Here is a 27,291-nt window from a genome sequence, read left to right as displayed (position 1 = left end):
ATAACTCATAAACGCAAAATCGGAATCAACTGAAATTTTGGAAATAAGCTTTTTTCGTGGATATCTACTGAAAAATGTCATAAAAAGAGGATGCTAGGATCACGAAATCCTCCTTTAATTGACATTATGTGAACTTCTCCTTCTACAGTGGTAACTATAATGGACACAATTTGAGCACCAGAGCTCAAAATAGTGCAAACAGAAAATCTGGATTCAAACTTTCCAGTCAGTGTTTGTTTTCTATCCAAGTATAAATTTATATAATAGAGATAAAATATTGATACTCTGAACTCATGACAATGATCAAAGGTCTTCAACCTATAGAGCAGGCATGTAATTAGGCTATTCCATTTAAAATCCACACTACCAGTCCGGTCCGACTGCCTGATCAGGAAGTACTGCCGAATCAGGCAGTATGTTGCCGAGTCAGGCAGTATGGTATCCCACAATGCAATGCTCTATTTCAAATAGAGCATCTTTTAATATACCGTTATTTCTTGGTTTAGAGTAAAGAAGTAGGTAAAATATATAAAATTATCAATGAATGTACAATTAGTAGTAATTTTTCATCAATTTTAGTTAAAATAAAGTTAATTTGCATATTTAAATCAAATTTTTTAAAACCGTTAGAAATTGTTTTGTTATTTAAATTATTTTTCTCCCGGTGGAATTTTTTTTCGCCCGGTTAAAAATTGTCAACTTACATGTAGCTCATGTGTGTCAAAGTAAAATTTCCCCCGATCTTTTATAAAATCACCATGAACAATTTAGTCCTTAGTCTGTCGAATTCGGAAGGGTTACCAAAGCCTGTGTTGCCTAACTCGGCAACATGCTGCCTGATTCGGCAGTACTTCCTGATCAGGCAGTCGGACCGGACTGACTACAGCTCAACTTATCATACTTTTCCTACATTCGACCTTGCATGATTTTTGAGTTGACACAGTCATGAAAATAACTATAGATACTTGACAGACCATTAGTAGCCCAGTTCTGAACCTTTTCATTGATCATTCATAACAATAGGTATCTGATGGATCAGTGAAGATAAGAAAGGATTATAATATATCCGTAACCTTGATATTATAGTACATCTCGAGGAAAAAGTGCAATGGACATGTTTTCATTTTATGTTTCAAATATCCCACGCATGAAAATTGAGTATTTAACCCAAAATGGAAAATGGAACAATTTATTGAAATCTGTTTTTAACAGATTTTTTGACATCTTTTTCTGCACTGTATTATACATAAATTAAGAAATTTGATAAATATTCAAAAAAAATATAGGTCATCCAAAAAATGTTGATTTTTACACATTTTGGGGCAAAAAAGGAAAAATAAGCAAAAATATCAAAATCTGTTTTAACAGTTTCATTCATCAAGTCATAACAAACGGCCTATATGCTTAATTTCTAATAAAATATTGAAATTGTGAAAAATATAGGTATTTATTGATTTTCATGTTTTTCTTGCAAATATGCTAATAATATGCAAATTATGAAATTGCAAAATAAAGTTTCTACATAGCATACATCTTTCAAGTGTGATGTTCAAAATGACAGACATCAAAAAGAGATTCGATGAAATGTAAAGGTGTAGTAACAATTTTGGCATGGACTGTCTGGTTAGGAAAAGTACGGTAAGTTGAGCTGTACCCCTGTGTAAGATTTTGGAAATACCTTCCACAGGGTGAATATGAATTTCAAATGGAATAAACACATTAGGCAGCTCCATTTGTATTTCAAGTTGTTCAAACACCCTCTTCCACAGAGGGAGGGTGAGTTTCAAATAGAGTTGGGTATATGTGCTTAATTCCATTTGAATGTCATACTCTCCCTGTATAAGATATTTCCAAAAATCTTCCACAGAGGGAGGGTGGACTTTAAATGGATTAGCCCATTGTACATGCCAAGTTAGCTTTATGTCAAGTGCCTGGCATTTGTACCTCATGCATGTCTAAAACAGTGGAGACATGCAAAAATAAACACTTGGCACGTGTAGTGGTGAGGCATTTACCGGGCTCAAAAGCAAATAGGGCCTGCATGTTTCGGTGTGGTTAAAAGTTAGCTAGGCCTCACATGCTGATGAGTGTCAATTTTACCTCGTGTGTCACAAGACCTGTGATCAGTACTGTACTCGTAAATATTAAACTCACAGTTGAACTACTTTAGCCTAAAAGAGTTTTTCTCCAAGAGAGTGAAATAAAATATATTTTGATCCTCGATATCTACTGTAAATGTGAACATTTTTGTACATGTAACTTTTGCGCTCTTTGCCAATGAACCGTTTCACTTGTTCTTAGATTGTGATTCTAAGCTAAAGCTTCCTATACACAAAGGAGTTTGGAACATGACAGTAACCATGGTAACTAGGCCGAGATATAAAACAGCAGCAGCATGAGGCTAAAAAGTGATTCTAGAGACATCTACCAGTACTGTTTGTCTGATCAACGAATTGACCATTTGGATAAATCGGGTGAGTATATTAGCGCTGTCATTGGAATGGTTTTTTCATGTCGACATGTCGGAAAAAATTTACCGACATGTCAACCATGACTCGGTCGAGAATGTTAAAGTTGAATATCCGTATATACCACATGCATATTCTACGTTGTGTGTGAAATTATTGATTGGCTCCAAAGGATTTGAACCGGTGCCCTTCACCGTAATCATGGTGCATAATGCAGTCCATTCAATCAAATGTTGTCATCAACCTATTTGATCGTAATGCATTTGTTAAGTGTGCGAGACTAACTGTTGCCGTAGATTGCAATCATGCTTTTGTTGACTGCATTTGAGAAGTCCTCCATCTTTATGGTATGAAACGTCATATGCACATGATGCATATTATGCATGACATAAGCTTAATATGCAAAATTTCTTGCTCACTACTAGTGGCGTAACTAGGGTTGGTAGCGCCCCGGGGTAGCGCCCAGGGCAAGAAACAAAATTGGCACCCCTACCCCCACCCGAGAATATCTTAGACACGGGCAGTGGCGTAGCTAGGGGTGGCGCCCAGGGCTAAGGATACATAATGGCGCCCCCAATTCTCTAAAGTATTTCGCATGGAATTTTGGTTACTAGAAGTTGAATATCTGTCTTAAAATGTTCTTTCAATTGATCTTGTGCGCGAATATTTTGACTTTCATCGCTTGGAGGGGCGCAGAATCGACGCTGAATTGGTAAATTTGCCCCCCACTACACTCGCATTGTATGATAAGACAATTTTTAAATAGGTTTTAAATTTGGGTTCCTCAAAATCTCAAAAAAGGGGCAGGGTAATAATTTAAATTTAGCATACCATTTTGAGAATTCATCACCCTGGGGTACACAAACTAATAGGCACCTTTCAAATAAAAGGCTAATTTAAACAATACATAAATGCATCGCTCGCAATATATAGCTAGACCATTTAAGGTTTGCAGGCCGATTGGGGGGCAAATGATTTTGCCAGGCCAAAAGGGAGAGGACAAGCATTTTTTTTTGGGGGAAAGGGGTTTAGATATTTTACCCTCCTCCCCCAGCTCATAATCATTACACAGCCCCTTATCAGTATACAATGTCAAGACTCTTAACTATACCCCCTACAGGTCATACACCTTTATGGACCCTGAACCAACTCCTTCAATTTTTGATTCTGGAAGCCATCACAAAAACACAAAGGAGAGCCTTTGCTGCAAACCCAACCCCTGGTTTTGTACGGTACTTAGAGTTGAACCCACAACCTGCATACTGGAAACGTCGCATTGGACCAATCAGGATCAAAAGCTGGATTAGCTATGTGGGGAGGACATCTTTCATCAGAGATCTGCATTATATTGACCCTAGTACTGGCAAACTTTTGATAACAGGACTTCTAAACGGTGTTAAAATTGACTTTCAAACAAGACGACCAGCCCAACTAGAACCAGGTGAATTAGATCAAAGAGGGATCACGCGAGACGCACCACCTAAGAATTTTGTCTTATCTCCAAAACCAGCGAGTGCATCCCTGTATGACGCAATTGTCTTATCCAGCGATACAGATAGAAATCAACATTTGACCACAGCAAGCTACATCAAGCATTTTTTGGATGCTGGAAGTCATGCCGCAAACGATGGGAAACTAACGTCCTTCAAAAGAGACCTTGTTTACTACGATGTCATAAAATTATCTATCATCTTCATAGGTGAAGCGTTAATAGATGATCAGCTACAAATTGCATGCTGGGAAGATTCTAATGATGCAAAGTTGTTGAATTTTGAAATGTTGAATGGGTCAAAGGTTATCAGTCAGTGTCAAGTTAAATTAGCTGATGGTAGCTATCGGGGTGAACATAGAAGCCTATCAAAGCTATGATTACTGAACTGTTATACTTTGTTGCAAATTTGACATTGGCATATGACAATTTTTTCACAAAATCTATAAATGAAACTATATTATATTATTATCAAGAAAAATCGGATGTCGCTAATATTGACTTTGAGATATTAGAAAATTAAGTATTCAAATTCTTTTCAGCGATGGATAACTTGATGTAACTTCGCAAAGAAAGGTCATATCAACATGGGGTTTTCAGTTTCAGAGAGCTCCAAATGTCCTCTTTAAAAACCTATGCAAAACTCATTTTCGACCAGGGGATTGACGTGCAAGTTTTAAGACCTAAATGTAATTAGTTCAAGCCATGTGACACGATCTGGTCCATGGGGGCCAAAGGAGGCATTTTTGAAAATTGAGTTACTATTACATTTACATACAGTAGGCTATCTTTTTCTGAAAACACCAAAGGTCTAGCATACTTGGTTCTGAAGTTCTGAAGCTTGATGATGTCGATTATCTTATGTATTTTTTTTATTGTTTTTTTACTCCATATTTTTATGGAAATGTTAAAACATGGCTTTAATATAAAAAAAATATAATAAATGTAGTTATTTATATAGAGCTTTATGCCGTAAACAGCCTCAAAGCGCTTTTATTCTGCCGTCATTAGAATAATCGGAACCATGTTTGCAGCCTACAAATGGCGCAGGGTTCATCAGTACAACGACTGACTACCCCTAACAGCTTCCCATTGCACCTGGGTGGGGTGCACGGGCCCCCATGGACACGATCTGGTCCATGGGGGCCAAAGGAGGCATTTTTGACAATTGAGTTATTGTAATTATTACATTGTACATACAATTAGGGATTCAATCTTGTTTCACCGTTGTTCATCACCGATTAACAACGATGGATGTTTCACCGTTGTTCATCACCGATTAACAACGATGCATCCGCGTTGTCTGCCCAAGCGAAGTAAACCACGCAGACGCGAGTTGTTAATCGGTGATGAACAACGGTGAAACATGATTGAATCCCTTTCAACAACGAAACAAGCTAAAGATGATCGTCTAATTCACATGATTCTTTCATTCGGAATGTCCGTTTGTCAATGCCACTCAACCTTACAAGAAGATCGATGATTTCTCTGTTGATATTAGCAATAAAACGGCAATGTTTATACTTGAATAACATATATTAAGAAAGTATTTACGCATAAGTTCCAGGCATGACGAATTTTACGCGCTCACACATAACACGCAGTGGCGTAGCCAGCTTTCTTGGTCAGGGGTGGCAAAATAAATTTTTTGGGGCACGGACGAAAAAAATTGCAGTTGCATCATATAGAGATTGTACGTCTTTGAGCTTCCCGAAAAAAGGCCTTATTTGGATTATGTGCATTTTACACTATTTGCGCCCGTTATTTTGGCACTGAATTTTGCTAGAAAAGGGGCTCCTTGCCCTTTTTCTTTTCCCTCCTGATTTTCTCTTTCATTTTTTGTCAGAGGGGCACTTTTTTCTTTTCTTTTTTGTCAGGGGGCACTCTGCCCCCTGCCCCCCCTGGCTACGCTACTGATAACACATACGCGTAACTTTGCGTATACGCTACTGGAAGTGTGGTTTCATCACAGATTAACAACGCTTGGCTCCTGTACAAAGGTATAGGAAGAGTTGTTGAATAGGCTATCATTTACTGAAAACACCAAAGGTCTAGCATACTTGGTTCTGAACTTCTAATAAAGCTTTATGATGTCTATTATCTTATGTATTTTATTGTTTTTTTACTCCATTTTTTCCTTTATCTTTATCTCAGTTTCAAATTTGTTGCCTTTGGCCCCCATGGACCAGATATGTCACATATTATAACATTTGCTGAGGAAGATAACCTCAAAAATTATAATGTACTTTATTAAACTAACATACCCTGCAAAAATCAAGACCCTAGGTGCTGTAGTTTATCACAATCCGAGATTTTGAATGAAACGCAGGAACCATTGTTTTATTACTACGATGGAAATATTAGTCTAACCGCATACTCGATGTTCATAACACAGTACGTACATGTACATGGGGACATAAATGATAGTGTCGTAGCGCAACCGAATGTTGTGACACGCATTGACAACATCGGCACTGGTAGTAGGCCTAGATTCCAATTTTCTTTGCTTTACCTCAGTTGTTCAGCTTTATATATCTCACGGTAAAAGCTAACATTTTATGGAAAAGAAATACTAATGGAAATGTTATAACATGGCTTTAATATGACACCAATTAATGTAATACACACTGCCTGCAATGCCATAGTCAAGGGCACGGCCGTAGCAAGCGGGGCGGCCGGGGATGCCATGGCCGCCCACTTTTTGAGAAATGTGTTATGTTTTTCTTTATATCTTTATTTCAATTTGTGCATTTGGCCGCCCCACATTTGTGATGGCCGCCCCACATTTTTCAACCTTGCTACGGCCCTGGTCAAGGGGGCAAAAGGGGTCAGCTTCCCCCTTAGTCCTGCTCCCTTCTTGCCCCCAATGTACTTTCAACACTGATGCTTATCACTACGTCAGTTAAGAACATTGCGTGCATGTTTGACTAATATTTCCATCGTATTACGGTTCCTGCGCTTTATTCAAAATCTTGGATTTTGACAAAACTGCAGGCTATGTTAGTTTAACAAAGTTCATTATAATACAATCATGACAAATATGAGGGCATGCTCCAAAAAATCCTGTAATTGAGTTAAATGGGGTGTTCTTTTTATGCACAACATGTGAAAAATGGGTTGAACCTTAATGTATTTTTGCGTAAGCTAACCACTAACCCTAATCCCTATTTTGTGTAAAATTACATTAATAAATAATTGAAAAGTGAGCGTTTTCAATTCCTTTTCTCACAAACAAGTATCCGATAACTTGCTGAGTGACTGTTGAAGTATTTTGACCCCAAATTTGATCCGAATCTGGTCCTTCAAACCCATTATAGTATCAATTTGAGGATTTAGGACAAAAAAACCCTATCTGTAATAGCTGCCCTATATACACTTTCACAATTTCTGCATCTAATAATCTGACACCTGGCAGCTATTGCAGGTAGGGTCATCTAAACCCTCAACAACTTGTGTAAACTTTTGAAGATAGTTTGAATAGGCTTATATCTCCTCTGATAGTATCATGCACCTTGATAAGGCAAAAAAAATAAAAATTGTTGTGTTGCCCTCAACCGTCCTACCCTAAATCCTGAAAAATCAGGGTCGCAATTTTTTTTTTTTTTTTTTTGGAATGATGATTTTTACAGATTTTTACAGATACTTAAAATTAATATTTTATTGTAAGACTAGTCTTTAATTGTTGTTTAACAGGTATCCAGAAGTCAAAATTGACAAATGTCCCCTAATTGAACAAGCATTATTTAATATTTGAGGGGATTTTAAAAACTGAAGGTTTAAAAAAACCCAATAATAATATAAAAAAATAATAATCCAACCGTCCTACCCAAATTTCCCATTTTTCCACTTGAGGGCAACACAACAATATTTTTTTCTGGCCTAATATCACAACACCGGTCCTTGCCATAACCTCAAATAAAACTCCATTGGTTTCAGTGCACCCTAACGCTAACACCCGACTTTGTGTGCAGTATATCATTTTTTTGTGGGCTCACAAAGTGGCAACTTCACATGGAGCTATAATAGTAAATGTACTTTGGACAGTAAATATACTTTATTATAGGCTTATACTACTAAGTTGTCACATTACATGGCAGAGTAAAGTCTTGCATTATAGCTAGCTGCGGTTAGCTTGGACAGAACACAAAATTAACAGCATACCCATGATCAATCATCTATACAGCCACTGACTTGCGGAGTCCAAAACCAAAACCATGAGAATTATTGAAGATGCTGATGGTGTTCGACAGGTTTGGTTTGTGCACCTGCGCAATGATATGCTTGACAAATCAGGTAGGTGTAACAGGGTTATAGCTACCCCAGTGCATGCTAATTTTACTATCCAATTAGAGTGCTGGCCCGAGCGAAATCGTTTTAGCGAACATGAGGGATCAAGGAATAGGCTAGAGGGTATACCCCTAAATTTTTTTTTTTTTAACACTTATTTGCGGAAAAAACTGAGGTGCAAGGTGAACCTCACCGTCAACCTTTTAATGTGAGGGACCGTTCACAAACACTTAGGGGGCCTGATGCAAAATGGGGGGCCTTAAAAGTTTTGACCCTCCTAAAGAGGCGGCCCTGAAAAATTTGACCAAATTTTCTCTGGAAAATTGAGTTTGTTTTTCTATGGGGTTGACCCATAATTTTCATGTCAAAAAGGGGGGCCTGGAATTTTTAAGATCTGAGGGGGCCGAAACATTTTCGCGATGAATTCTTTTGCATCAGGCCCCCCTAACAAGTGTTTGTGAACGGTCCCTAATAGTGGTGAATACAAGGTAACATTTGCAGTGGAAACAGTTTGGGTGATAATTTTGCGGGGCAACTCAATGCGGGCATTGTCTTAACCCTAACCCTCCTAAATACTACAAAATACTACTTGATATATGTGCTGTTCAGTGCATGCATCCCACGTGGTGTGATGACGCAATCGCCCTAAGTGATATATAGGCACGGTTTCGCTGGCCAGCGAAGCCCAAGACCGTGGCAAAGTGTCGCCGACCGAGTGCTTGGCATGCGAGGGGTCTCGGTTCGAATCCCACCCAAAGCAAACAACTTCTTTCCTTCTTTTCTCTCTTTATTCTTTCCTTCTTTCCCTTCCCGTCGCCAAAAAGCCCTTAGGCGGTTAGGGTTAGGCAGGGTAAGACATATTCTGTCAGTTTCTTTAAAAGTTGTTTTAACATTAAATCAAGTCACCATATCTTTATCTTCAGGTCGCAGAATTGGCATATGGGATTTGAACCGGCAAACTCAGTCATCTGGACCAGGACCCCCGTTAGACCCAAGCAAACGTGTAAGAGCCTTCTTTGTATGCCACTTAAACATGACCTTCCCAGTATACAATAAACGCCAACTCCTGAAATTCTCCTTGCACACTAGCTACATCGGTAAGACCTCCATTGTGCGAGATTATACCTACTCAGATCCAATTACAGGTGAACAATTAGGTACCGGCTTTTTTCACATGGTGAATGTTGACTTCAAAACTCGCAGACCTGTAGCAATTGAGAATATTCAGCCAAAATACAAATATGGAAAGCCGACAAGAACGGAACCGCCTCAGAACTTTACGTTATCGTCAAAATCTAACAACGTATATTCATACATGGCAGTGGTGTTATCGAGTGATACGGATCGGAACCAACATTTGAATACTTCAGGTTTTATACGCCATTGTATGGATGCCGGCAGTGATGCGGCAAATAACGGAAAACTAACGGCTTTCAAGAGAGATGTGGTGTATTATGATGCCATAAAATTGTCACAAATCTATCTTGGAGAAGCGGTGATCGGTGATCAGCTTGTCGTCAAGTGCTGGGAGGATTCTAAGAATTTTAGATTGTTGAATTTTGAAATTCTGAACAGGTCAAAGGTCATCTGTCAATGTCAGATTGAATTTGCAGAATCCGTCACTATGACGTCAAATTATGATGCAGTTACACCAATGTCAAAACTCTGAGAATGGTTGCTATGGTTACAAACACAGAAATCTACCAGATTCAATGAGAAAACTGATCATACTATGGTTTACTCAAAAATAGATGGACTTTTGAACTTTCAATAAAAATAAAAATTGCTATTAAATTTTGTCCTTAAGGGGGTACTACACCCCTGGCCAATTCCGTGCCTATTTTTGCATTTTTCTCAAACGTTATAGCACATTGGTGACAAGATATGTATATTATAGGGGCAAGGACTACAACTTCTGTACTGAAAATTCAGCAACTCAAAGTAAGTAGTTACTGATTTAATGATTAAATATTGGTTTCCCTCATTTTTGACTGTAACTCCACAACTATTGTCTGTGCTGAAATAAAATTTCCAGTGCAGTAGTTGTAGTCCTTGCCCCTATAGTATAATATACATAATCTTACTTGTTCCCAATACGCTATGATTTTCGAGAAAAAGGCAAAAATAGGCACAAAATTGGCCAGGGGTGTATAGTACCCCCTTAAATTTTAAAATAAACATTGACATTTATATAGGACCTTTCTGATGTATTGCATTTATTCCGCTGTCTCTGGGCTGCGCTCAATAGACATTATTCCTAACAGCTCCCCATTTCACCCTGGGTAGAGAGGCAAGCGAGGTAAACCACCTTGCCCAAGTGCACAATACGTTGGCACCGCCGGGGCTTGAACTCGCAACCCTCTGATTGCTCAAGGCTCAATATTAGGGCCACTCCGTTTCTTACTATATGTTAATGATATCATCAACACTTCTTCTATCTTAAATTTTGTCTTGTTTGCGGACGATACAACAATTCTATTCGCACATGAGGACCTGGCTAGCAAAATTCAAATTGTAAACAATGAATTAATGAAAGTTACAAATTGGTTTAAAGCCAACAAGCTCTCCAAACGCGGTTAAAACAAATTACATGATCATGGGCACTCCACAGAAGACCTTTAAATTCAAAACCAATATTAACGTGATTCTAAACGGAATTTGTTTGTCTAGAGTAAACAAGACTAAATTTCTAGGAATAATTATTGACGAAAACCTATCTTTTAAACACCATGTTGAAGCTATTTGAATACCATTTCCTGTACCATCGGTGTTCTAAATAAGCTTAAATATTTTGTGTCCAAAAGTAATCTTTTATGTATTTATAACTCTTTAATACAACCTTATATTTCTTACGGTATTTTGGCTTGGGGTAACTCTCATAATATTTATCTAGACAAAGTATTTAAACTTCAAAAAAGAGCAGTAAGAAATATAACATTGTCTCACTACAGATCTCACTCCAGTCCTCTTTTTAAAGATCTCAAGCTCTTTAAAATACAGGACATGTACAAGTTTTATCTATGTGTATTTATGTGTAAGTATTCCATGGGAATGCGTCCATCTATATTCAGTAGCTATTTCAATCTAATGCAAAACATTCATAATTACAGCACTAGATATATCAATAATTACCAACTGGTTAGAAATAAAACCACTTTTTCATCCAAAGGTGTCAGAACCACTGGCCCTATTCATTGGAATAAACTTTCTTCTGATGCCAAAACTCTTAAATCTCTAAATATGTTCAAATCACACTTTAGAAATGCTATTATCATGTCTTACTAGATTTAATAGTCAGGAAAATACTTAGTATTTTTCGTGGGTCCATGCTTTTATTTTCATTTTAAAAATATTGCATTTTCAGTTGATTGGTTGATTATAATCTGTAATATCACTCTTTATTAGGCATAAGGTATTATCTTTTTTTTCTCATGTTTGCTGCAAAATTAATTTACAATGTAATGTAAGGTAATGTAACGTAACGTAACGTAAGCGTAAGTAAGGGGGTCGTTCACTGCTGGCCTTTTGGCCTTTCGAACGGCTCCTCCATGTCATGATAACAGAATAACTTGTACTATTTTGTCTAATTCTTCATTAACATAATATAATTTAACCAATGTACTGACTTATATGTATAATGTTTATGTTTGTAATATGACATGGAAATAAATTTGATTGATTTGATTTGATTTGGTAGAGCCTGCACCGCTGCGCCACCGTGCCCCCAACACTGTCCTTCATAATGAGACCATTTTGGCACATATTGTAAAAGGGGTTAACTCTGGCATGCAGGTGCACGGGTGCAGGCCAATTTAAACAAGTCAACTCAGAAAGAGTGAAGTGGTAAATGTCTATTCCATGAAATCCATACACATTACACCCCTATTAAATGCATCTTCCACACAGGGAGTGTGAATTTCAAATAGGGTTACCTGACCCCCACCTGTCCCACATGAATGAGACTCCATTTTAAACCTACACTCCCCATGTGGGAGATTAAGGTCATGTCTTCCATGTAAGTGTGGTTGCCAAGCGGAATGGGCTCAGACTCATAATCAGAAGGTTGGCGGTTCAAGCCTCAGCGATGCCATAGTGTTATGCCCTTGAGTAAGGGATTTGATCTCGAATAGTCCTCTCCACCCAGGTGTATATAAATGGGTACCAGCATTCTTAAAATGGTTGAAAAAGGTGGCGAGACATGTTCAAATCTCCAGGTAACAAAACATAATGTTAAATGCTACCAAGGTAACAGACTTGCTGTGGGGAGGTGTGGCAATCCTCCACAGCAACATTTCATAGTGGACTCTGGCATAATCGCTAACAAAAGAGATGGGCACTCCGTCCTATAAAAAAATGCAGGTTCTACTCCTTTACCTTTTACCTTCCATAGGGGGTGCATGGATTTCAACTGGAATAGCTCATCTTACCTTCTGCTCCGTCACATTCCACTGGGCTATCACAGAATCTACGGTCCCATCACCATTTGCCCAAGCCAACCACGCATTCCCATCATGCTCCAAGAAAGTCACCGCTTTAGCTCCATACGTCAGAAACTCTTGGAAGAGGTCAAAGGTCTTGGAGACGTTGTTGTACTTGTGTAGTGTAGAGTTGACAGTTAGGTCATCTGAAATATAAAAATAAGGCATGATTTTTATTAATGATGCCAGGAATTATCTTATACTTTTATGAGTTTATAATGAGTTTATAATAGGCGAGAATTATTTGGTTTTTGTTACTCTGTATGTCAATAAACTTATGCCTGCAAAATTTACAACACATAAGTCAGTTGAACACTGCATGGAGTGCAGTTGATGTAGGTGCTGCGCCCAGATGTAAGGCATTCTACATCAATCCACGATCAGGCTTTGCCATTTGAGGCGATTGCTCCTGATCACCCCCTCAAGCCGAGGAGAGCTTTTTATTACTCGCCTACTTTTGGTGGAACAATAACAACCACGTAGGCCTATACAGTACAGTAAAAATGCTCTCCTAGTGCTCTCTAGCACTAGTGCTCTCTAGCACTCGAGGAGAGCAATTAAAAGCTCCCCTGCAAATTTCAAACGGCAAAGCCTGACGATGTTGATTCCCACCTACTGTATATAGTGGGATAATTTTGCTGGGTTCATTTAACGCGATTTGATCAATTCTTGACAGTTTAGTGAGTGTTTAATTTGCGTTTCCAAATATATTCCTATGAAGTACTATGTGTAATATATATTTTGCGGGGTTAAAAATTTGCAGCTACCTGTTTGAACCCCTGCGAAAATGTCCTGTTATAGACCCTATCAAATAAACCCAACTGGAGTGGTAAACAATTGAAATGGCAGACATGTTGGTTCTAAGTTCCAAATGACAGAGGGACAGGTCGCTACTTCAATTCGCCCATGATTCCTACCTATCACCCATTTAGGGTCTATACAGTATTATGAGCTGATCATAGTATAGCGGCAAATTGGTCCACTAAATATGACATATTTACAACAAAAACAGATTTTTGTAATGCCTATGTAATATGAAGGCCCAGTGTTGGGTTCTAGTCTTGGTAGATGGCCAATTGAAGTGTTTGGATGTGTGATATGGGCTTGGTTAAAATGAAACACTAAAACAAAGTTTTTGTAATTCCTATTGTTAGGTAGCAATCTTTGTAAAAAACTAATGCTTAATATATATACTTTTTGTGGGAGTGGTCTAGTTCATAGTACATAATCTGATTTCTATACTTTTGAGAGAAGGGGCCTAGGGACATTTTTGTATGGTATATCTTAATGCTCTATAGACATAGGTTTCAGAAACAACCAGTACCCAGTTTTGAGATATTATGGCAAAATAAATTGGAAGCCTGTGGTCAGCACTGAAAGCATTAACATGATTAAGATGTTTTTGGTTTTTTTTGGGGGGTACTCAAGTTTGGTTTGGGTAGGGTGCAGAGATGTAGACTTGAGTCGTGTGACTTGGATTCGAGTCTGACTCGAGTCACTATTTTGAGAACTTGTGACTTGACTTGCAACTTTTGCAAAATGACTTGACTTACTTGTGACTTTAGACAAAATGACTTGGACTTGGACTTGACAAAAATGACTTGTCACCAACGCAAGTCTGAGGTTGGGAAAGGGAAAACATATATTCATATTAAATAATTCATATTTTTTTCTACAAATATGAAACACAAAACTTGACAAAAACAAATTGAGTTGAATTAATTTGTTCTTGAACCACCAATGTGACCATTGTATACAATTATAATAAGCTTCACTATTATAGTGATTAGTGCATCAGACTTCGTTAGTAGGCCTACAGTACTCCGAAACTCAATTTGATTCCCGCCATATTGAATACCCATCAACAAATCACACCATGACCAACTGCTGAATAGACTTGTAGTGACTTGTGACTTGACTTGTGATTTGATGACTTGTGAATTGACTTGACTTGCAACTTTTTCAAAATGACTTGACTTTATTACTTAGGCCTAATACTTGGGACTTGGACAAAAGGACTTGCAAAAAATGACTTGTTGACATCTCTGGTAGGGTGTGCCTCTCAGAATTTGAAAATGGACCCATCAGTATAATATTTTTAACCCTCAGGCCAGTTTTCTTACCAGTTTCAGAATTTTTGTAGTTAGCAATGGCCAAATAGATCTCGCCCTCAAATTCAAACATAGTAGAATCCACAGCAATCTCAGATTCAACCGTTACATTGAAATCACCATCTTCCACCATCATCACACGTGTAAAGGTGAAATAGCCATCATCTACACTGCATTGAGTGCTCGCCTTGCTACCAGTCAACACTATAAAAGTCTCGTCCCCAAACTTGTTCAACTTGACGCTCGATGCGGAACCTAGGTTGTCGTCGCTTTTCCAGCACGGGTCAGACTCCGATGCGCAGCGGTACAGACTGGTTTGGACGCAGCGATGGAATGGCGTGTCGGTTGTCTCGGACATTGCGAGTATTGTGCCATTCTCATATGATTGAGTGTCAATGAAGGCGCCTGCGTGAGAGTCTAGACTCTGCCAATCCGCCCAGTGGCTGAGTACAAGAGGTTGACCTGCAAAAATTATGTAAACAAGAAGAGTCTTTAAAAAAGGACAATCCCACACAAGTATAAGAAAAATGTACAAAATGAGAATGTATGGAATAAAAATGAATGGGCTGTTATACGAGATATCCACACCCCCTGATTATGAATGCCATCATAATCAGTGGCGTTGGTATTCTTGTCTCAGGTGGCTACTCCTATAATTGAAGACAGAATTAAAAGGCTAGTTCATGTTTGACGTCAGGGAAACTGCACAGCGTGATTGGTTGCTGACCTGCTCAGTACTTCATATTTGGTCTAGTTGACAGAACGTCATAGGCAAACTAGTCTTTAATTCTGTCTGTCTATACATATTTAGAATTAGAGAATAATGATAGGATTTTTGTTTTTTGCCTATCAATATCGTGTCATAATGGATGGGCTGGCCAATATTTTGAGCTACGATAAAATATTGGCCAGCCCATCCATTATGACACGATATTGGATAGGCAAAAGACAAAATTTTACAAAGATTTATTCTCATTCTTATTCAGTTTTAATGTAATTTTTGCAAGAAAAAAATAAAGTTACTTTTGTGAGGACATCCCCGTTGTTTTAAATGAACGAAACATCACAAACATCTAAGCCGCCAAATCGCGTTCTTAGTTCTCGCACGTGTATTACGCGAATGCATTATCGCGCGATCATTGAGGAGCAACAAGCATGGCGGCGCGCTTTGACTAATATCACTGTCAACTATTGTGTGATATTATACACCAGAAAACCAATCAAATTACTTGAATTCTTTACAAGATGCACCCATTGAGTAAGAATGGCAAATAATTGATGAATTCGCCTATGAGGTCAAATTAGGGCAAAATTCGTAGTACCTAACAGCAAAAAATCACAAGTAATTTTTAGAACTAGATAAAATATCTAGGACCCATTTAGTTTTTTAATTTGACCAAAAATTTGCAATTTTGCCAAATTTAACCTCGCAGATGATTTCATCAAGTCTTTGCCATTCTAAACATGCATACTTTTATATACTTTAGACAAACAAATTAGCAGTTATGAGGCCCATAAGTTTCCATAATTACAGGCTAACCCTTAATGCGAATTACACTTGTTCCTACAGAGGGAGTATGGGTTTCAAATAGAATAGATAGTCCAGTTGTGGAAGATATATGTATAGGCATATACAGAGAGAGTATGGGTTTCAAATAAATAACAGCCAATTCCGTTTGAAAAACATACTCCCTCTTCCACAGGCAGAGTGCATATTTCAAATGGAAACAGCTGTAGGCCTATAATAATTACCTAAGTAAGCACTCTGCAGTGATGTCACCATTGGGCACTGGGCTTGTACCGTCATATTGAGGGCTTCAATCCAGCTATCCTGGTACACATTGCTGTCAGCAACCCTTGTTGGTAGCTCGGTGACGTTGACTCCATCCACAAGACCTCTGACTGTCTTACATCCGACAGTTAATGGAGAAGTGAAGTTCTACATGGAATGAATAGAAAAACAGTACTGAACATGTCCATCAGGACTGTTATGATCTTCTTGGAAAATGAACTGGCAACCACGTTGCTAAGCAACCATCAGCAGTAGTATACAGAAGATCGTCACAACAACAGCAATAGTGTAGAAAAAGATGTCTGCTAGACATCGAAACGTCCACAGTGAGTACGGTTTATTAGACTAGAAATAAGAAAATTCTACTATTATAGAAAAACAGTGTACCACACGGAATTTATCAATACCAATAAATCAATTCAAAGTTAACACTGCATAAGGTTGCCATATTGCACCATTCACCTTGTAGAAAGGAAATATGGGAAAAAGACCATGTAGTAGGCATGATAACGAGTAATCACCACACATTTGAAAGAAAAAAAGCGGGATCGCGCTAACCCAGCTGTTAAACGTTTTGTGTTTCTTGGGAGGCTGGCTACGCTGCTGACAATTGGCCTAACTTTACCAGTCTATAATATCGAATTGATTAATTCAAATTAAACAATTCATTGATGTTAGCACTGGGTAGTAGACAGGTAGTCTAGAAAGTTGACCTCAACGCTGTAGGTGGTCTTCCTGTACTTTTGAATGGGACAGCAATAACCTTGGGCATTTTTCAGACCAAAATTTTGGATTTTTTCCGAGTTTGTGAGAGCATAACAAGACTATCCGTCGATGGATTTTCATTTCCGTTGGCATATATTTTTTTAATTAAGTTTTTCATAACATTAAAAAGGCAGAGACCCCTGATGTATAATAAATTAGCTAGGTAAGTTTTAAGCAGAGAAGATGTAAAGAAAGGAGATAGATCCAGCTATCCTCAAACAAAATATGTGTGTTGCCGCTCATTCAAAAGCAATCGCGCTATTTAGGTTTAACAATAAAATACAACAAAAGGGTTCGAACCCATGACGGGTGTGACACACAAGTTGCTGCTTACTAGTTTTAGGGAAAGGTCAGTGTCTGTATACCATCAATACTATGCATACCATGCATGCAGATCCTAACATCCAGTTTATTTCAAATAAAATATGACCGATGTTCCATGGCAAATAATAATTTTGCACGCTTGGTTACGCTTTCAACCTCTACGATTTATGATACAGCCTATTTTCAATTATCAAAATATCTTTATTAGGTTTGCAGGAAATGACAGGAAAATACATAAAACAATAAAATATAGATGATCAAAAATCATCCCTTTTCTAACAAAATCCTAAAACACTCTCCTAAATAATTAATATATGTTCCTAAATGGGCGGATTTTTTTGGAATCTTTACAAAACTACATTTCTTTCTTATAGTATCCACGTGTGGCATCCCTTCAGAGCAACATCAGGTACTTAACACACACGTGTCATACTTTCAAGGGATTCTCTATAGAAACATTGGATATGGTTTCAATTCTGGAGTGAAAATTAATCAACCGTAGTCGGCAACCCACATCACATCAAAGGCTACTTTCAAGTAGATGTGTAACTACTTGAGAATAAAGGACTATGAATAGGTGCGACAGGATTACCTACGGGATTATCTCAAGGATATAATTCCGTTCTCCCTCCTTTTTCAACTTTCCTGGTTTTAAGTAACCTTGATGAAAATTATCAAAAAAGTGCCTGTTCTTTTGTGTGTGTACGGTCCATCACCTGTCACTTGGTAGTCTTGTAACATGTCTAATGGCGCTGCCCATGGCCACTCGATGAATTGTTTAATTCGAATTAATCAATTTGATATTATAGACTGTTTACCTTCTTAGTAGTTATTTCAAAAACTCCATCACGAAGCACCATGTCCGACTGAAAAAACACCATATCTTCCCCATTCAGTTCTCCGCTAGTTCCGCAATCCAAATCCGCTTGTATAGTAAGATTACCCAGGAATGTCTTGGTGCCACTCAAGGACTGACTTCCTGAGATGGTCACTAGGTTGTCCCTTACTACCAAGTCGTTGACTTGCCCAGCCACTGAAATATTGCCTGTTGCAAATACAACAAAAAAAACGTTTTTTTTAATAAACCTATGTCACAAGAAACATTGTAAAATGCACTAACACGGAACAGCTTCCTGGACAGTGGCGGCACCAGGAATTTTTTTGGGGGAGGGGCCTTGGGGGGGGGGGGGGAAAGTGAATTTCAGGGGCAAAATCAACCAATTTTGCACAAAATTACCGCAAAAAGTGGATATTTTCGTAAAATTTGGTTTTTCTGGGGGGCAACAGGGGGGCAAGAGTTCTGACTGGGGGCATTTCCCCACCCCCACCGCCCGTGGCACCGCCACTGTTCCTGGACAACATTCACAGGCAAATAATTGGCACCCAGCAACAGAAATCTGTGATAATCCATCCAAGATCCTTAAACAGGTGATGATTTCCAAAGAGTAGGTGGAATAGTGTGGAACGGGGCTGCTTCCGCTTTTCACACACTTTCTTAAAGCTTTGTCTTTTCCACACTATTCCACTTACTCAGATTTTTTGTGTTGGGTGCCAATTCTCGCTATTCACAATAAGGGCGCCGCCAGCGGTTTGCGATGTAATCGTGATGTATCATGGGAAAAGGTCGACATCCAAGTCCGCGCAATACAAATATTACCATGCTATTACATAGGAACATGTGACAATATTTTTTAGTTTGTCAATATAACGGTATTACACGCAAATCGATGGAGAAAAAATGATTTGTGCACATTTCAAATCACATTATTTAGTATTATTGCATATCGATTCGCGTGTAACACCTTTATTTTGACAAACTAACAAATATTGTCACATGTTCCCAGGGGGGCCACTTATATATAAAAGTTGTAAGCATGCGTGTGAATGCACTTCAGAAAAGCATCCTTAACAAGGACAACCATTGTGTCTTCAAAATGACCCTTAACAAGGATCATGGTTTGTTAACCATACCCTTAACAAAGTTACGAGTGGATTAAATCCAACCCTTAGCAAGAATGCATGATCAATTTTGAAGAAAAAAGTAAAAGACATCAACTGTCAAGGTTTCTTGTTTCCTTTATTATTATACTCTAATTGGATACTTCCTCATTGTATTTGATAGGCTTAGGCCTACTCAGTTATCATTATTCAACATAATTATCGCCTGCATTATTAGGGTAGTATATTTCATTATGACGATTGTAGGGGTAGGAATGTGATTAGATTTAACTACCCTTAGCACGGACACATGGTGTCAAAAATGACGCCCTTATTTGCTATAATCAATGATTTTGAGACCCTTAACATGGGCCCGTGTTGCAGTAGAAAAAACCACCCATATTCCGCGTTTTTTGTTCACACGCATGCTTACAACTTTTTATATAAGTGGCCCCCCTGGGCACGTGTTCCCATGTAATAGCATGGTAATATTCGATTATGGACTTGGATGTCGACCTTTTCCCATGATACATCACGATTACATCGCAAACCGCTGGCGGCGCCCTTATTGTGAATAGCGAGAATTATTAAGCTGTGAATGTGGTCCAGGAAGCTGTTCCATGTCAGTGCATTTTGCTGTTGTGCCAGTTGGTCAACTGTTTGGTTCCTGACCAATGTTTAGAGAAGAGTATTGAAGTAATCCTGTGCGCAATTTTGGTTCATTTTTATGGACAAGATTTTAAGATATGACCTTGTGAAAATAAGTTTTAAGCCAGTTTATGTTCTTTATATTTATTATGTTCTAGTAGCCTATATCTCAAATTGAAAAAAAAAATGGATATTGCATCACACAATTCCTTGGTCGCGACATAGTGGCGTATGTGAAGGACAAAATACACTTCCGAGAAAAACGTTTTTGAAGGATATGTTACTATTAACGGAGTTGATACTCCTCCACCGTTATCTCACAGTGGCTGGATTTTAAGTTCAAGGTTCAAACTATTAACCTATGTTTAATCTAGTTAAAAAGGAATAAGTATTATAGGATTTAGCTAGCTCTAAACCTTTTCACTAATATGTGAAACTGGAAATTTGGAAAAAACACTACATCACTACGGTGTTATGACCGATCAACTTTTAGCAGATCTGAACTCTTCAGATCATAATAGTGTCACCCAATCATGGACCATATTGACAATGGGCTATAGACCCTATCGAATATTACTATACCTCATAAATATTTATTAGGTAATCAAGATATCTTACATTGGTTAATAACGCCAGCGTCCAGTGGCAGCACCAGGAATTTGTTTTCGGGGCATTGGCAAAGTGAATATCAGGGGGGCAAATTGGCAAATTTTGCCCAAAATTCCTGCAAAAAGTGGAAATTTAAGTGATTTTGGGGTTCCCCTCAAAAGTGGGGGGGGGGCAAACTGGGGGGCAAGAAAAACATTTGGGCGGCAAATGCCCCCTTTGCCCCCCATAGCGCCACCACGGCCAGCGTCCGAGTATGGTAGTTTGACTACTTCCACGTGCCCGTGCAATTACGCGCACGCGGGGAAGTAGTAAAAACTTCCGCACCCCTACTACTACACAGTGTCTCGACCCCCACGTCATCTTTCCTTCAGACGTAGCATTTTGATACACAGCTGTGATTCTGCAGATGCGTTTATCGTGAAAATGGCTGCAGTTATTTTGCCAAGATTTGTAACGATGGAGTGTGAATATGAAATGGAGTTAAGGTTACCTAAAATGGGCGACTCCATTTGAAACCTACACCATCTGTGTGGAAGCTTAAGGGTCATGTCTTCGTCTAGAGGGGCGTATGTTTTTCAACTGGAATAGCCCATTGGAATAGATGTTTCTCCTTGATAACCATTTGCATGTTATTTACATGATAGTGTCACCGATTTATGGACCATATTGACAATCAAAATATTTAACCCCTTGAGCACTACCTGCCGATCTAACATTGCCTCTGATTGGTCAATGACATGATATTTTCACTTTAATTACCAATCAGAATGGAGCTTTGCAAATAATTCACCCCAATTTTTTTTTTGCATGGTGAAATTATTCTAACAATGTTGCTGATTGGACCAATTGATAATGAAAACTTCTTTTTGGTCATTCGGCAGGTATAGTTCTCATCACAGATATTGGAATGTGTTCTCATGGGGTTAATATGTATAATCATCTTTTTTACTTCAAAAGTGATGGAGAAAAAAAGTAAAAATTCCCCGCCAAAAGTGACCCTGGCCATGCATTTATCCTTAAAAGAGCTATCTCAAGAACCACTGAAACAATACTTTGCTGTTTGTACCCATTTTAATTTTTATGCCAAATATGGTCGTTAAAATGTACAATAATTCTGAATTTTCGTATATTTTGAAAGAAAATTTGTAACTCGGACACCCATATTGAGAAGGTTAATATTTACGTACCAGTAATAGCGAGATTTTGAAGAAATTGCCAATTTCCATAAATCGTTTGTTCACTCGTTAAAGTTAACGTAATATTTTCCAATTCATCCACATCTGTCGAATCTATAAGGCCATCCACATTCAGTACACCAACAACCTCAAACCCAGGGTCAAATGTCTGTGCTGTGGTTATGGTTTGGTCCGAGTAGACAAGTACTGCATTCTCTGGGAACTCAATATCATTCAACTGGCCTGCCAAGTGAAGAAAAGCAAACATTGTGAAACGTATATAACAATGGACAAAAGAGATAACGGATCATTTTCAAACGGTCAAAGTCTAAGCATCGGCCAATGAGGGCTGATTGTTCCATGAAATACAACGGGTGAAACCACTATAGACGTACCTCATATTTTACAGTATTTCATGTAGACATGAAGACCCGCAAAGGTCTATAGTGTAAGCTTGCAAAGCTGGTGCGATTACTAGACACACACAATCAAATCAGCCCTCATGAATATACTAGAATTCACCATGAGATATCAGCTCTCAACTGAATTGATATTAAGGGCGTTAGCTCTAAAACTGTTAGGCCTTGTTATGTAAATAAGACAATTTCACGCTCCATGATTTTCACGCTGGATCGCGGAGACTGGTCCTTTGTTATGCTAAATGTGACTCCTCGCCACAACTGAGCCCGGATGTCGCCAGTGCCACTATTGAGATATGCTCCATCGAACTTAACAATAAACAATAGGAAAGAAAGGATTTATTGACTGTTTTATTGATTTTTCACTACTTAAATGTCAAGTACTATAGACATGATATACATCATTTTAAAGCTAATTTCAAGCAGAATATTTTGGTTGAATATCTCAAAAATGATGATTGGCGACATCCGGGCTCAGTTGTGGCGAGGAGTCACAAATCATTTCCCTATTTTCTGTACAGAAGGTCCTACCTAGACAGGTGAATGCACAAAAGAATTTATCATACCACTAAGGTAAACCTCAAAGAACACCGCTAACCTGATATATTTTCGTATCTAGTCAGTGAGTGCGTATTTTACGCTTTATATCTAGTCAATGAGAGCGTATTCGCGCAAGGCCGATACACGTGTAATGCTGACGAGGCACGCAGTATAAAGGCGTAATCGCGTAAACCGGGCGTAAAATGCACGCAACCTGTAATACGCGGAACAGTCATCTATTTTTTGTAATATTTTTCCTATTTAGCAAAAACGTAATTATTTCAATATTTAGAATGACTTAGTGGTATGATAAATTCGTTATTAGGTTCAGCGTTGGTATGGTACGGGAAATTATCGTGCGCTCAGTGTCATACTGGGTTCAGCCTTCAGCTTCACCCAGTATGACACTTCGGAAAATTCAGAAAATATTTTGGCGTATATAAAATTGAAATAAAATTCTCTGCTTTCTAAACCACATAAACTTAAGCAACATTGGGTATCACAAATCGTCATATATGATGTACAGTTAATATTCAAATATTTTTTATATATTATGATGCTTGAAAACCCTCCCACTCGGCGATTTCATAAAGGTAACCACGCTTCCCTAGAATGTGTAATAAATTAGCATTAATTCTTTTCTTATTTTAACAGCAATTTTCTAGAAACTCTGGTGTACGGCGATGACTGCTGTAGGTAAGGTGATACCTCATGTTGCATGGGATTCTGGGAAGGGTAACATACCATTAATGTCCAGATTTTCCTGTAATACCATGTCATCAGCAAATGTGATATTGCCTTCTATAGTCTGTTCCAATGTTTTGGTGACAGCATTATCCATTACATATCTCAGATTCTTGGTCCCCTGTATGACGTTGACATCCAAGTCAGCATCGATGTCCAGATGGGTTGTTTGCACTGAAGCCGTGAAGATCTTGTTTCCGGAGATTTGCTGAAGGAAGAAAAGTCCCAAGATAATATTGTGTTGTAATAACCGAGAAATACCAACTGGTGTAGGGGAAAGTGGGGTAATCCCGGGCACCTTTCGTTAAGGCTACACATGTACAAGATTATTTAAAGTTCATCAGTGAAAATCATATCAATGCAAAGTAGGACTAATGTTCTAACTAGTAACCAGTTTTTAATAACTCAACATCTATAGTTAATAAGTTATAATTAAAAACAAAATGGTAAAAATGATGGGGTAATGCCGGACGCTGGGTAATCCCGGACACATGATTGTTGCTAAGAGGGAAAGTGGAGTAGGATGATAATCTCCTAGAATGTATAGGCACTTCTGTTACCTCAAGCATACAACTATGGGGGCTGTTGTTGTTGTCTATATTTTCGAAATAACAAGTGTCCCGCATTACCCCATCTGTATAGAGACGCATGCGTGTCCAGGATTACCCCTCACGGTCCCGATTTAATTTTTCAGTGTTTGTTCTATCAATCCATTTTTAAGATACCAAAATTCATAAATCCAGCTAACAATCAAGTATCAAACATAATTTTCATCCATACTTCATCAGTGTCCATTGTTCGCATTAACTGTTACCCAGCTAATAAATCATTTTTCAGATAAAAAGTCAAAAATGACAATTTCTGTTTTTTCGTGATTTTCACAAAGAAAGACGAGACTCAAAGCGCTGGTAGCAGTACATGTGAGGTACACCTTGAGGTAGCTAATACCCTAAGGTAGTATAATAGTGCCACCCTTCTCCGCTTAGCTGCAATCGATGTGTCCGGGATTCCCCACAGTCCGGCATTAACCGGCAGAACGTAATTCAAAACTGGCAATATGTTTGCGAAACAAATTAATCTGCAAGAAATTTTTTGTACATAGGCCTATAACATGTAGCCGGAGGTTTCAGTGGTATAAAAGGGGGATTGAGGCTGTGGATCACGAAATTTCCTTTTAGGAACAACCTCTCCTCCCCCACTTGTTGATATCCCTCTTCGTTTAAATGGTCACTCCATGCAGAGACACACTCAGGGTCCATGATGGGACCAGGTTCAAACAAAATGCTAGTCTATTCAGTAAAAGATGGCACATGACCTTGTTCTTTTTCAACTTGAGTAACTATAGTATCATAAAAGGATTTTTTTAAAAAATTCACTATAGCTATCACACATTTCCCAACAATTTTGTATACCCTGTTGACCCGTGTACTTTCCAAAGGTCATGTGCCATCTTATAGTCAATACTTACCTCAGTTGTATTGAAAAAGACCACATCTGCCAGCTTAGTGCGCAGATTGTACGGACCAACCAGATCGTAACTCTCCAGGTTGCCATTGATTTCAACTGCTTTTTCAAATACTGTAGCTACATCGATCGTCTGATTGCCGCTGATTTTAACAGAAGTACGGTGAAGTTCTGAAGTAAAAAGGTGGAAAAGATTATGGTGGATATTGGGTTTTTTTCTACTGGGGACTGCATTTTTCCATAAGAGGGATTTTTATAAGAAATAAATTTTCAATGAAAAAAAATTAGTGGCGAAATAAGAATCTGATGAAATTCTACCCTTAGGGACCGATCGTTATTTACGGCAGGGGGGTAATGGGCGTTTTGGAAAAAATATCGACAACAAATTTTGCGTTCCCCTCGCGTCCGCTCAAAATTTTCGGATTCCCCCTTGTTTTCCCGAATTTCTCTATTTAAAACTTGACATTCCCCCCTCTTGGTTCAACGAAAATTTCTCGTTCCCCCCTCAAGACCCAAAAAAATTCGGATTCCCCCCTCAAAACGCCCATTACCCCGGGCCCCCCCCTGTCGTAAATAACGATCACTCCCTTATTGTGTAATTTCGCGATAATCGCCGACAATACTGATGCAAGATGTAAGCTTCTGAATTTATACTCGATTGCTTTTGCAGAAAAGCAATTCTCATGCTTCAGAGGTCAAGCCGATCAATCAATACAAATCGCCGAGGCAAAAACAACATTGCTTTGTTGAAAAATTCAACTCCTAGCTGAGCGATATCGCTTAAAGGGGCATTTCGTGATCCACAGCCTCATCCCCCCACTTTTCTCAAAAACGTTGAGATTGTTATATCACTGGAAACCTCTGGCTACATAATGTTTATGTACAAAATATTTCTTGCAGATTAATTCGTTTAGCAAAGATATCGTGAAATTACAATGCATTGTCTATGGAGCAGTGTAACTCGCGAACACAAAATCGGAATCAACTGAAATTTTGGGAATAGGTTTTTTTCGTGGATATTTAATAAAAAATGACATAAATAGAGGATGCTAGGATCACGAAATACTCCTTTAATCATTAATGAATCAACCAATCATTTCCAACCAACTGGATCTATTATTTTGCTAATCAATTCACATTTCTCGGTGATGAATAAATTCAAAGCAATCATTATTATCATGAATTGTGGCTTTACAATATTTAGAATATTTTAATTGTCATCTGCAATCACTATAACCATGATATTAAGAATAAATGTAAAAGCGATGAGATCGATCAATTGCAAAATTTGGCGATTGCCCATCACTTTCTCGGTGCATCACAATCAATGACATAAAAATGTGTGCATTATTGTTTCACTGAAAAATGACCATTTACCATGTGTGATATGTCTACCTACCCGATACATCTACCTCATTAGCCAATGCATTTGCAACCATAGTAATATTGCCGTTCATCTCGATACTATCGAATCGCTTGATTCCATCTACCATCTGTGGTGGACCAGTAATCTTAACACCAGTATTGTTAAGCTGTGGAGGAATATACAAAGGGATGAGTATAAAGAATAGCCAGCAAATATCAAACAGATGGGTCCACTCTGCAACGGAACACCTTTACCCAGTACCCAGCCTCCCGATATTCGCCCAAATTCCTACTGATCACTTTGTGGTCTTGGTATGGTGGCGCCCATAGGTCATGTGGGCATTAAATATTTAGTGCATTTAAGGGTAGACGCGGGATTGTTGGTCGAAGCAGCCAAAAAATCGATTTTTTATTGTCTAAATCCATATATTATTGAAAAATAATACTTTTGATGTTTTGCAAAAGTTCATTTTACAAATCATATACTTTGAAAACTTGCTTAATTTATTGTTGTTAATAAGTTATGTACATTTTACAAAAGTGTTGTTGTTTAAGCCCTCTTTACAACATAACTCAAGAACCACAGAACCTACAAAATATTTCTGTGATATTTGAATGCTTCTACACGCTCACAAGGAAATGAGCAATGCAATTTTTGCCAAAGCTCACTACCAT

General features: G+C 38.3%; 1 protein-coding gene across 1 annotated transcript in view; it reads right to left on the bottom strand.

The window, feature by feature from the left end:
• Positions 1–27,291, bottom strand: part of LOC140139294 (uncharacterized) — a 112,022-nt gene that overhangs the window by 26,402 nt on the left and 58,329 nt on the right. Inside the window, exons 27-34 of the mRNA XM_072161073.1 lie at positions 26,651–26,783; positions 25,256–25,422; positions 23,788–23,995; positions 22,097–22,327; positions 18,533–18,759; positions 16,586–16,772; positions 14,846–15,295; positions 12,672–12,868 (exon numbers count right to left, since the gene is read on the bottom strand). Coding sequence (XP_072017174.1) covers positions 12,672–12,868; positions 14,846–15,295; positions 16,586–16,772; positions 18,533–18,759; positions 22,097–22,327; positions 23,788–23,995; positions 25,256–25,422; positions 26,651–26,783 — 1,800 coding nt within the window. The remainder of the gene's footprint in view (positions 1–12,671; positions 12,869–14,845; positions 15,296–16,585; positions 16,773–18,532; positions 18,760–22,096; positions 22,328–23,787; positions 23,996–25,255; positions 25,423–26,650; positions 26,784–27,291) is intronic.

This window comes from Amphiura filiformis, chromosome 18 (assembly GCF_039555335.1).
Source record: "Amphiura filiformis chromosome 18, Afil_fr2py, whole genome shotgun sequence".
In the NCBI taxonomy this organism is placed as follows: Eukaryota; Metazoa; Echinodermata; class Ophiuroidea; order Amphilepidida; family Amphiuridae; genus Amphiura; species Amphiura filiformis.
The sequence above is the reverse complement of the archived record's forward strand: the minus strand, read 5'-3'. Positions and strand labels throughout refer to the sequence as shown.